At 46.4% G+C, this 13,215-nt stretch overlaps 1 protein-coding gene across 1 annotated transcript in view; it reads left to right on the top strand.

The window, feature by feature from the left end:
- LOC124544975 (PI-PLC X domain-containing protein 1-like) overlaps window positions 1-13,215 on the top strand; it is a 411,814-nt gene that overhangs the window by 367,709 nt on the left and 30,890 nt on the right. The window contains exons 5-7 of the mRNA XM_047123723.1: window positions 1,010-1,280; window positions 10,232-10,436; window positions 12,803-13,088. Coding sequence (XP_046979679.1) covers window positions 1,010-1,280; window positions 10,232-10,436; window positions 12,803-13,088 — 762 coding nt within the window. The remainder of the gene's footprint in view (window positions 1-1,009; window positions 1,281-10,231; window positions 10,437-12,802; window positions 13,089-13,215) is intronic.

The following is a 13,215-nucleotide window of genomic DNA, read 5'->3' as shown; positions in this document are numbered from 1 at the left end:
TTTTTCCTCACGACCATTTCACGAGTGTACCGTGAATATTAGGAATCCGGTAAAACATCAAATCTCCGACATCACTGTGGCCGGAAAAAGATTCTGCAAGACCGGGACCAACGACGGCTGAAGAGAACCGTTCAACGTGACGGAAGTGCAGCCTTTCCGAAAATTGATGCGTATTTCAATGCTCGGTCATCGACAAGTAGCAGCGTGCGAACCATTCAACGAGACATCATCGATATGAGCTTTCGAAGCCGAAGGCTCATTCGTATACCGTTGATAACTGCACGACACAAAGCTCTACGTCTCACCTGCGCCCGTCGACGCCGGCATTGGACTGTTAATGACAGGGTGGTCGGACGTCTCGTTTCAAATGGTATCGAGCGGATGGAGGTGTACGGGTATGGGGGCAACCTTACGAATGCATGGATCCTGGATGTCAAAAGGGGACTGTTCAAGCTGGTGGAGGCTCTGTAAAGGTGTGGGGCGCGTGTAGTTGCAGTGATATGGCACCCATGATACGCCTAGATACGACTGACAGGTGACATGTGCGTAAGCATCCTGTCTGATCACCTGCGTCCATTCATGTCCATTGTGCATTCGGACGGAGAATTCCAGCAGGATATGCGACACACCACACTTCCAGAGTGGCTCTAGGAAAACTTTTTCTGAATTTAAACTCTTCCGCTGGCCACCAAACCTCAGAGACATGAATATTATTATGTGGGATGCCTCGCAATGTACTGTTCAGAAGAGATCTCCACCCCTTCGTACTCTTACTATTTTATGAACTGCTCTGCACGATTCGTGGTGTCAGTTGCCTGCAGCACTACTTCAGACACTAGTCGAGTCCATGCAGCGTCGTGTTGCAGCACTTCTGCGTACTCACGGGTACCCTACACAATATTGGGCAGGTACCCTAACAGTTTCTCTGGCTCTTCAGTTTATAAACGCCTTTTATTTGTCGCAGTGTTCGCATATTTTGGAGAGGTGAGAGCGGGCGCGGCTGTTGCAGCTACGAGGCGACGGACCTGGGCCGGTGGGCGGGGCTGGTGCCGCGGTCCGCGGGCGACGTGTCGTCGTCGGCGGTGGGCGTGTCCTCGCTGGCGACGCGGCCGCGCTGGATGGAGCAGAGCCGCGCGCAGCTGGGCCCGCTGCCGCTGACGGCGCTCTTCCTGCCCGGCACGCACGACTCGGGTGCCTACAAGCTGTTCAGCGCCGCCGACGCCGCCGCCAGCGCCGCGCTGCCCAGGGAGACGCTCATCGACAAGTACTCCGTGGCTCAGGTGGGCGCGCTGCCGGCCCGGGCACACGCGCCACGGCTCTCACGCCCAGGAGATAAGACCTTTTTACACTACTGGCCATTAAAATTGATGCACCGCGAAGATGACGTGCTACAGACGCGAAATTTAACCGACAGGAAGAAGAGGCTGTGATATGCAAATGATTAGCTTTTCAGAGCATTCATACGAGGTTGGCGCCGGTGGCGACACCTACAACCTGCTGACATGAGGAAAGTTTCCAACCGATTTCTCATACACAAACAGCAGTTGACCGGCGTTGCCTGGTGAAACGTTGTTGTGATGCCTCGTGTAAGGAGGAGAAATGTGTACTATCACGTTTCCGACTTTGATAAAGGTCGGATTGTTCCATATCGCGATTGCGGTTTATCGTATCGCGACATTGCTGCTCGCGTCGGTCGAGATCAAATGACTGTTAGCAGAATATGGAATCGATGGGTTCACGAGGGTAATACGGAACGCCGTGCTGGATCCCAACGGCCTCGTATCACTAGCAGTCGAGATGACAGGCATCTTATCCGCATGACTGTGCAGCCACGTCTCGATCCCTCAGTCAACAGATGGGGACGTTTGCAAGACAACAACCATTTGCACGAGCAGTTGGACGACGTTTGCAGCAGCATGGACTATCAGCTCGGAGACCGTGGCTGCGGTTACCGTTGACGCTGCATCACAGACAGGAGCGCCTGCGATGATGTACTCAACGACGAATCTGGATACACGAATGGCAAAACGTCATTTTTTCGGATGAATCCAGGTTCTGATTACAGCATCATGATGGCGGCATCCGTGTTTGGCGACATCGCGGTGAACATACATTGGAAGTGTGTATTCGTTATCGCCATACTGCCGTATCACCCGGCGTGATGGTATAGGGTGCCATTGGTTACACGTCTCGGTCACCTCTTGTTCGCATTGACGGCACTTTGAACAGCGGACGTTACATTTCAGATGTGTTACGACCCCTGGCTCTACCCTTCATTCGATCCCTGCGAAACCCTACATGTCAGCAGGATAATGCACGACCGCACGTTGCAGGTCCTGTACGGGCGTTTCTGGGTACAGGAAATGTTCGACTGCTGCCCTGGCAAACGTATTCTCCAGATCTCTCACCAGCTGGAAACTTCTGGTCAATGGTGGCCGAGCAACTGCCTCGTCACAATACGCCAGTCACTACTCTTGATGAACTGTCGTATCGTTTTGAAGCTGTATGGGCACCTGTACCTGCACACGCCATCCAAGCTCTGACTTAATGCCCAGGCGTATCAAGGCCATTATTAAGGCCGGAGGTGGTTGTTCTGGATACTGATTTCTCAGCGTCTGTTGTTGTTGTTGTGGTCGTCAGTCCTGAGACTGGTTTGATGCAGCTCTCCATGCTACTCTATCCTATGCAAGCTTCTTCATCTCCCAGTACCTACTGCAGCCTACATCCTTCTGAATCTGCTTAGTGTATTCATCTCTTGGTCTCCCTCTACGATTTTTACCCTCCATGCTGCCCTCCAGTACTAAATTGGTGGTCCCTCGATGTCTCAGAACATGTCCTACCAACCGATCCCTTCTTCTAGTCAAGTTGTGCCACAAGCTCCTCTTCTCCCCAATTCTATTCAATACCTCCTCATTAGTTATGTTTTCTACCCATCTAATCTTCAGCATTCTTCTGTAGCACCACATTTCGAAACCTTCTATTCTCTTCTTGTCTAAACTATTTATCGTCCACGTTTCACTTCCATACATGGCTACACTCCATACAAATGCTTTCAGAAACGACTTCCTGACACTTAAATCTATACTGGATGTTAACAAATTTTTCTTCTTCAGAAACGCTTTCCTTGCCATTGCCAATCTATATTTTATATCCTCTCTACTTCGACTATCATCAGTTATTTTGCTCCCCAAAGAGCAAAACTCCTTTACTACTTTAAGTGTCTCATTTCATAATCTAATTCCCGCAGCATTACCCGACTTAATTCGACTACATTCCATTATCCTCGTTTTGCCTTTGTTGATGTTCATCTTATTCGCTCCTTTCAAGACACTGTCCATTCCGTTCAACTGCTCTTCCAAGTCCTTTGCTGTCTCTGACAGAATTACAATCTCATCAGCGAACCTCAAAGTTTTTATTCCTTCTCCATGGATTTTAATACCTATTCCGAGTTTTTCTTTTGGTTCCTTTATTGCTTGCTCGATATACAGCATCTATGCACCCAAATTGCGTGAAAATGTAATCACATGTCAGTTCTAGTATAATACGAGTATATCTGTCCAATGAATACCCGTTTATCATCTGCATTTCTTCTTGGTATGCCGGCCGAAGTGGCCGTGCGGTTAAAGGCGCTGCAGTCTGGAACCGCAAGACCGCTACGGTCGCAGGTTCGAATCCTGCCTCGGGCATGGATGTTTGTGATGTCCTTAGGTTAGTTAGGTTTAACTAGTTCTAAGTTCTAGGGGACTAATGACCTCAGCAGTAGAGTCCCATAGTGCTCAGAGCCAGTTGAACCATTTTTTTCTTCTTGGTGTAGGAATTTTAATGGCCAGTAGTGTAACAGCTTTTTAACAGCTATCGATCCTATTTCACTCTTGAAAGTCTATGGCTACGAAGATGAAATCGGTGTTATCTTACTGTAATTGTTATTTTATCACATATTAAAGAGAATAAACGTAACTGATGCTACTAATATTAGTATCACAAGTAGTCTGTCTTTAACAGTAATGGATTTGAGCATTTATCTACATTGGCAATTTTGGGTCCAATTATAAAGTGTGTTCCTTCCTTGTCCTTAGCTGTCATTCTCGTAAAATTTCGATATTGTTGCACATTTCCCATCACAAGCTCTACAATGAGTATCTTGCCTGCTCCAAAATCGTCCTGCCGCGTAATCGCCTAGTCGCCTCTCTTATAGAACACGAACATTTACGCCGGCCGAAGTGGCCGTGCGGTTAAAGGCGCTGCAGTCTGGAACCGCAAGACCGCTACGGTCGCAGGTTCGAATCCTGCCTCGGGCATGGATGTTTGTGATGTCCTTAGGTTAGTTAGGTTTAACTAGTTCTAAGTTCTAGGGGACTAATGACCTCAGCAGTTGAGTCCCATAGTGCTCAGAGCCATTTGAACCATTTTTGAACGAACATTTACGTTTTTTCTTTGCCACTTAAAGTATTAAAAGTGCAGCCGCAGCCCGACGCTCTTCCCTCACGCACAGAACTACACCAGGCAAACCTGACAGTGAGTGATCTCTCAGCTCTCACAGACACTCTGACCCTTCTGTGTGTTAACGCTTCTGACATCTGACATCTCTCAGACACTTCCAGGAAGTACTCACAAGCAACCGTCAGACGGTAACTACCAGCGAAAATTCGCCCCTGGTGTAAGTAATAATGCGAGTACTACCTGAGAGTACCAAACTGCCTGAGATCAAAAAACTCTCAGGTGTACCTCAGCCCTCATAACGTTGCTGGTTTCCATTCAGATTCTGTAGTGTAGGCTTTTCCGGACGTCGTGCCCACTCGCGAGCGCCGACCACAGGAGGACACTGGGGTCAGCAACAGGTTGACACGCCGCCACTTGAGAAACCTGGTCCGCGACTACAAGACGGTTCTGCAACGGGAGTGGGGGCGCCGTTTACTTTTTTGTTTTGGATCATTACTCTTCTGACTGGTTTGATGCAGCCCGCCATGAATTCCTCTCCTCTGCTAACCTATTCATCTCAGAGTAGGACTAGCAACCTACATCCTCAATTATTTGCAGGATGTATTCAAATCTCTGTCTTCCTCTACAGTTTTTGCCTTTAGTACCATAGAAGTCATTTCCTTATGTCTTAACAGATTTCCTATCATCCTGTCCTCCTTATCATTGTTCTCCACATATTCCTTTCCTCTCCTCATTTCTTACCTTATCAGTCCACCTAATTTTCGACATTCGTCTGTAGAACTACATCTCAAATGCTTCGATTCTCTTCTATTCCGGTTTCCCCACAGTCCATGCTTCACTACCATACAATGCTATTATACTCCAGACATACATTCTCCGAAATTTCTTCCTCAAATTAAAGCTTATGTTTGATATTAGTAGACTTCTCTTTGCCAGGAATGTCCTTTTCGCCAGTGCTAGTCTGCTTCTGATGTCTCCTTGCTCCAGCCGCCATTGGCTCTGTTACTGCATAACGATAGTTATGCTGACGTCGCAAGCTGAAGATAAGAGGTAAAGTATATAAGGATATTGGAAGGGTAATACAATACATAAAGGGAGATGAACATCTGATATTCATGGGGGACTGGAATGCAGTTGTAGGGGAAGGTTCAAATGGCTCTGAGCACTATGGGACTTAACTGCTACGGTCATCAGTCCCCTAGAACTTAGAACTACTTAAACCTAACTAACCTAAGGACAGCACACAACACCCAGCCATCACGAGGCAGAGAAAATCCCTGACCCCGCCGGGAATCGAACCCGGGAACCCGGGCGTGGGAAGCGAGAACGCTACCCCACGACCACGAGATGCGGGCTGTAGGGGAAGGATTAGAAGAAAACGTTACAGGTGAATATGGGCTTCGGACAGGTGATGAGAGAGGGGGAAGACTAATTCAGTTCCTTAATAAATTTCAGCTAATAATAGCGAATACTCAATTTAAGAATCACAAGAGCAGGAGGTATACTTGGAGAAGTCCGGTTGACATGGGAAGATTTCAGTAAGATTACATCATGGTCAGACAGAGATCCCGAAATCAGGTACTGGATTCTAAGGCGTACCAGGGAGCAGATATAAAATCAGATCACAATGTAGTAGTGATGAACAGAAGCCCGAAGTTTAAAAGATAAGTCAGGAAGAACCAGTACTCCAAGAAGTGAGATACAGAAGTATTAAGGAATGACGAGATACGCTTCAAGTTTTCTAAATCTATAGGCACAGCAATAAGGAATAGCTCAGTAGGCAGTACACTTGAAAAGGATAGGATATCTCTAAAAAGAACAGTCACAGAAGTTGGAAAGGAAAACAAAAGTATAAAGACGGTAACTGCGAAGAAACCATGGGTAACAGAAGAAATAATTCACCTGATCGACGAAACAAGCAAGTACAAAGATTTTCTGGGAAATTCAGCAATACAGAAACAAAGTCACCGAGAATGACATGAACAGGAAGCGCAGGGAAGCTAAGATGAAATGGCTGCGTGAAAAATGTGAAGAAATCGAAAAAGAAATGATTATCGAAAGGACTGACTCAGCATTTAGGAAGGCAAAACACTTTTCGTTGGAATTAAAAGCTAGGATGGTAACATTAAGAGTGCAACGGGAATTCCACTGTAAAATGCAGAGGACAGAGCGGATAGGTGGACAGAATAATTGAAAGCCTCTATGAGGGCAAAGATTTGTTTGATGTGATAGAAGAAACAGCAGGACTAGATTTAGAAGAGATTATTGATCCAGTATTAGAATCAGAATTTATAAGAGCTTTGGAGGACTAAGATGAAATAAGACAGAAGGAATAAAATTTTTAAAATCATTATGGGAAGTGGCAACAAAACGACTATTCACGTTGGTGTGTAGAATGTATGAGTCTGGCGACATACCATCTGACTTTCGGAAAAGCATCATCCACACAACTCCAAAGAAGGCAAGAGCTGACAAGTGCGAGAATTATCGCACAATCAGCTTAACAGCTCATGCATCCAAGTTGCTTACAAGCATAATATACAGAAGAATGGAAAAGAAAATTGTGGATGCGCTAGGTGACGATCAATTTGGGTTTAGGAAATGTAAAGGGACGAGAGAGGCAATTCTGACGTTGCGTTTAATAATGGAACCAAGACTAAAGAAAAATCAAGACACGATCATAGGATTTGTGGATCTGGAAAAAGCGTTCGACAATATAAAATGGTGTAAGCTGTTCGAGATTCTGAAAAAAGTAGGGGTAAGCTATAGGGAGACGCGGGTCATATACAATATGTACAACAACCAAGAGGGAATAATAAGAGTGGACGATCAAGAACGAAGTGCTCGTATTAAAAAGGGTGTAAGACAAGGCTGTAGCCTTACGCCCCTATTGTTCAATCTGTACATCGAGGAAGTAATGATGGAAATAAAAGAAAGCTTCAAGAGTGGAATTAAAATTCAAGGTGAAAGGATATTAATGATACGATTCGTTGATGCCATTGCCGTCCTAAGTGAAAGTGAAGAATAATTACATGATCTGCTGAACGGAATGAACAGTCTAATGAGTGCAGAGTGTGGATTAAGAGTAAATCGAAGAAAGAAGAAGGTAATGAGAAGTAGCAGAAATGAGAACAGCGAGAAACTTAACATCAGGATTTATGGTCACGAAGTAGATGAAGTTCAGGAATTCTGCAACCTAGGCAGTAAAATAATCAATGACGGACGGAGTAAGGTGGACATGAAAAGCAGACTAGCAATGACAAAAAGGGCATTCCTGGCCAAGAGAAGTCTACTAATTTCAAATATCTGCCTTAATTTGAGGAAGAAATTTCTGAGAATGTACGTCTGAAGCGCAGCATCGTATGGTAGTGAAACATGGACTGTGGGAAAACCGGGACAGAGGAGAATCGAAGCATTTGAGATGTGGCGCTACAAACGAATGTTGAAAATTTGGTGGACTGATAAGGTAAGGAATGAGGAGGTTCTGTGCAGAATCGGAGAGGAAAGGAATATGTGGAAAACACTGATAAGGAGAAGGGGCAGGATGATAGGACCTCTGTTAAGGCATGAGGGATTGACTTCTATTGTACCAGAGGGAGCTGTAGAGGAAGGCAGCGATTGGAATACATCCAGCAAATAATTGAGGACGTAAGTTGCTAGGGCTACTCTGATATGAATAGGTTAGCATAGGAGAGGAATTCATGGCGGGCCGCATCAAACCAGTCAGAAGACTGATGACCAAAAAAAAAAACATTTTATCTGTGCAGACAGGCGTAGGTCGTTGTGTATGTGGTGAAGATCAGAAATCTCGCACGCCTTAGGGAGCGGATTGTTGATGCTTGGCCTCCATTCCTGTATATGCGTTGGTGAAAGTCCGTGAAGAATGTGTCAGTTATCTAAAAACAACGTTGCCGCTTTCTGAGCAACATGGAGAGCACAATTTTTAGCCTGTATGTCTTATCACCAGCATTTGCGTTGTTCTGTATGAAATGTGACATCATTCTAGCGCAAAGAAAGGCACCATTGTTTTTGTCATGCAATTCTCTGTGTGGTTGATATATCACATGACACTATTTTAAAATTACAAGTTGCATCTAAGATCATGAATTCCAAATTGGCCGCCATGATGGCTCCACAACCTCCCAGATTTTTCTCCTGCTCCACCTCATACTACTTGGCTTCAGGTTTCAGTATATCCAACTGGTTTTGTTCAGGAAAGGTGATTACGCAAGTATGGGCCACACAGTATTGCCCGCTTGCTATTCGAGTGTTATTAAGAGGGGATTGTATACTACGTAAAAAGTTTCTAAAGCCCACATCACATAAATATATCTTTACTCACAATAAAACGGTTACTGTCATCTTCAAGTCTCCAAAAATTTATGTTACAAAATCTGTTCATTTTGAGTTGGACCTGACGCCGTGTAGATAAAATCTACCTTATCTACATGACATGGCAACGAAAACATTTTATAGCATAAATTTTTGAAGGCCTGAAGACGACAATAAAATCTGTCGAAACCGGTTGTTTGCAAATAAAGAAATGTTTATCGAATTTGCATCTAGAAAGTTTTTACCAAGTAAAGCTGATCGCTTCTTCTAATTTCTCAGCATAGGAAATTCAGTCAAATTGTAGATTAGTTTACGGTCGAAAGTTAGCAGCAGGTATTTTACTGTATTGGTGACTTGTAAAGAAAGTTAAGTAGAAATTCGTAAGATGGCATTCGTGGGAGTTTCGTCTTAAAATAATTACTTGTGTTTTGGCAGGGTTAGTAATTTGTCATCGAAGATTCTTATTGCCAACGAGAATGCTACGAGGGGCGTTCAGTAAGTAATGCAACAGATTCTTTTCTGAAACCAGGTTGGTTTCATTCGGGATTCCAATACAGCACATTATCCTCCACCCCTTTGGCTAAAACACCCTAATTTTAATCATAACCTCCGTTCAATGTAACGGGCATATGCCACCTTAGTCGGAGGGCCTGCATGCCCACGTAGTAACACACTACTGGTCGACATCGGAGCCAATGTCTTGCTATGTCAATAACGTATTCATCATCGATATACTACTTCCTGTGGAGTGCATCCTTCGTTGGGCCAAACAGATGGGAACTGGAATGTGCGTAGGCAGTGAGGAATCCAGCGGGCACACACCTTTGAGTAACACAACTAACAGACGAGTGTGTCAGCGCTACCAACAGACGCCCAGTTGTGCAGAGAGGTGTCTGAGTGTGACCCATCGATGACATCGAATGAGAGTGTGCGTGCATTCCACGTGCGGCCGGCCGGCACGCAGGAGATCGGAAAAGTGTGCACGACCTTGTCGAGATGATGGCAGACACCTCGCCCATCCACTCACCGTGCTTTTGTTTACTGCCTGGTCTCTGTAGATTTCGCGTAAGCGCCTACGAATATCTGCGATGCTCCGGTTTTCCGCAAAGAAGTAACTCAATGACAGCTCACTGCTTTGTAAATACCCCCATTACGACGGCATTTTGAAAGCTATGTATAGCGCCGCCACCTATTGGACCTTCATAAAACTACACGGGCTGAAGCGGAAATATTACACGATTTCCCCGTAACAAATTCCACATTTTTCAACAGAAATTGGCTGAGAAAGAAAAGCTATTGCATTACTTATTGAACGCCCGGGGGAAGAGAATTGGTCGTGTCATTTACAAAGGAGACGTACCAGAATTTGACTTGAGCGACACAGATGATGCGAGAAAAACCCGACGAACGGCCGCCAGCTTCAGAGTGGGAGTTGTGTGACGGTGACGGCTGCCCGCAGGAGGAGTCTGTGCTGTGGCAGCTGGCGTTCGGCGTGCGCTACCTCGACCTGCGCGTCGCCTACTACCCGCTGACGGACGAGGTGTGGTGGCTGAACCACGGCCTGGTGCGCTTCCGGCCGCTGGCCGACGTGCTGCAGCAGGTGCTCACCTTCGTCCAGAACACCCAGGAGGTCGTCGTGCTCGACTTCCACGAGTTCCCCGTCGGTAAGCCACTCTCCTACTTGCTCACACATTTCATCCATTCTTCATGTATATGTGACTCTTACTCAGTTAGGAACACAAACCGGTTATAAATCTAAAGGAGATTTTGCTAAATGGGAAAAAATTGAACCAAACCATCCCTGAGAGGAAGAGTGGCCAGAAATACGCTCTAAGACAAAAAAGCGACGGACCTCGAAGGAGGTATCCCAGTCGGTAGATGTGATGCACACGTGCAGACAAAAGAAAAATTGAATTATTTATACAAGAGCATGAGCTTCACAAATTGAGCAAGTCGATAATGTGTTGGCCCACTTCTGGCAATTATGCGAGCAGTTACTCGGCCTTATATTAATTGAGAGAGTTGTTTGAAATCTTCCTGAAGGACGTCGAGCCAGATTCTCTCCAATTGGCGAGTTGGATCGTCAAAATCGCAAGCTGGTTGCTGGCACCTGCTCATAATGCTCCAAAAGTTTTCAATTGGGGAGCGATCCGACCACCTTGCTGGCAAAGGTAGGGTTTGCAAGTTCGAAGACAAGCAGTAGAAACTTTCGCCGTGTGCGGACGGACAATATCTTGCTGAAATGTAAGCCGAGGATGGCTTGCAAAGGCTCCTACTATGAAAAGAAACGACACCCCAGACCATCACTCCTGGTTGTCGGACTGTATGGTGCGCGACAGTCGGTTTGATAACCCACCGCAGTCTGGGGCGTCTCCACACACGTCTTCGCTGGTCGTCGTTCAGCTGGAAGCGGGACTCATCGCTATACACAATTCTACTCCAGTCAATGAAATTCCAGGCCGAAGACGTGTCTTGAGACCCCTCAGCCAGCAGTGGGATGCCAACGGCCCGACAATCGGGAGTGACTGCCTGAGGCGCCATTCGTATTCATAACAGGACCTCTCGGTTGTCATTCCCGGCACCCATGCTGCACAGTGGTACGTCGGCGACATTCTACGCCCCGTTTTGTTGCCATTCGTGGCAAGCTATGCTAGGCTGACATTTCAGCAAGACAATGACCGCCCCCATACGGCGATAGTTTCTACTTCTTGTCTTTGTGCTTTTGAAACACTATCTTGGCCAGCAAGGTCGCCGGGTCTCCCCCCAACTGAGAACTTTGGAGCATTATGAGCAGGGGCCAGCAACCAGCTCGGGAGTTTGACGACCTAACGCGCCGTCTGGACGGAATCTGCTACGATGTCCGTCAGCAGGACATCTGGCAACTCTGTCAGTCAGCACCAAACCGAATAGCTGCCTGCATAAGGGCCAGAGGTGGACCGATTCCTCAAGTTAGTTTTCTTGAACAAATCATAAGATTTTTCTGAAATTGTAATCCTGTGTTTCTTTTAAACATGTCCCATTCCGTTCGGACAATTCGTTAGTGCTGCGTTAGTATTGGATTTTTTTTCCCAGCGTCAGTTCAGGTGTGTATCATTCGCGACCGCCTTATGGGATCAGTCATGCCTTCACAACGTCTCACAGGCGAGACATATCCAAACTCCACTGACGTGCCGTAAGCAATGCCTTTCGTGGTGCGAAGAGTGAAGCGGCTACTCAAAGATAATCCCACAGCACATTGTCGTCTTAAATGTAAAGCTAAGACACTGGTACGTACAGAATTTTCTCACTTGCTTCCAGTCATTGAAACCTACACTGTCAAATATCTTTTATCGCCTCCTTAAGTGGGTATACCTAACTTGGAACGCGTTTCAGGCCACACGTCCACATTCGTTAGAAACTGATGTATAAGTCTTGTGGCAGCGTAATTAACTGAGTGGAAATCACCCAGACTTCATTCTCGCAGTATTTGAGAATGAGAGCCCTTAGCAGCTTCTGACTATCTTTACACATAATTTCAAACCTTTTCGAATCTTTTTCTCGCTGACACACCCCATGACATCAGCATAAAGCATAAAGTTTTAATTTAGTACTTCTTTACTACCAACTCTATTAGCAACACACTTTGTAGACAGTATCCGTGTATACCACTGAATGTACCTGCAGAATTACGTAATTGTACGACACAGATCAGGACATACGATTTCATAAACACTGAGCTGCACGAAAACCTTCAGTGTTTGCAGCCACACAGATTTTACAAGCTTAACGTCGAGTATTTAACACATCAACTAATTAGTAAAGTGGATAGATGTTTGAAGGTGTTTCATACGGCCCAATTCGATTCTTTAAAGAAACAGGAATGGGGGACGGAAGCTACTGTTACTTTCCAAAGGTTTTTTTTTTTTTTTTTTTTGCTTAATGTTATGGGCCAAATATTGTTTTTTTTAAAAAAAATTTGTTTTCATAATAAATAAAGTTCTCCCCCTTTGACAACATCCCGGTATCGTGGTGCGTGTGTTGCGCATGGCAGGCTTCCGGCAGCAGGGCCGCCGGCTGGGCAGCGTGCACGACCAGCTCGTGGCGGAGCTGCGCACGCAGCTGGGGGCCGTGGCGGCGCCGCCCACGGCCGGGGGCGGCGGCTGGGCGGCTACGCTGGACCAGCTGTGGGCCGGCGGCCGGCGCCTCGTCGTCTCCTACAACGACGCCACAACCGTGGCCGGCAACGCCGACTTCCTGTGGAGCGCCGTCTCGCAGAAGTGGGGCGACGTGCGCACGCTGGACGACCTCCACGACTACCTGCAAGGCCTCTACCTCAGGTGCGCAACCTACTCGTCAGGGTCGCTCAGTGACGTCAAAGCGATGTGTACACGTCCAGATGCACATTTCAAGTAAACCTGTGACTTCACAGCCCGACTAGTTGGTCGCCACAGCCCCCTGCACTGA

This window comes from Schistocerca americana, chromosome 8 (assembly GCF_021461395.2).
Source record: "Schistocerca americana isolate TAMUIC-IGC-003095 chromosome 8, iqSchAmer2.1, whole genome shotgun sequence".
Taxonomy (NCBI): Eukaryota; Metazoa; Arthropoda; class Insecta; order Orthoptera; family Acrididae; genus Schistocerca; species Schistocerca americana.
Note: the sequence above shows the minus strand (reverse complement) of the source record. Positions and strands in the feature narration are given on the sequence as shown.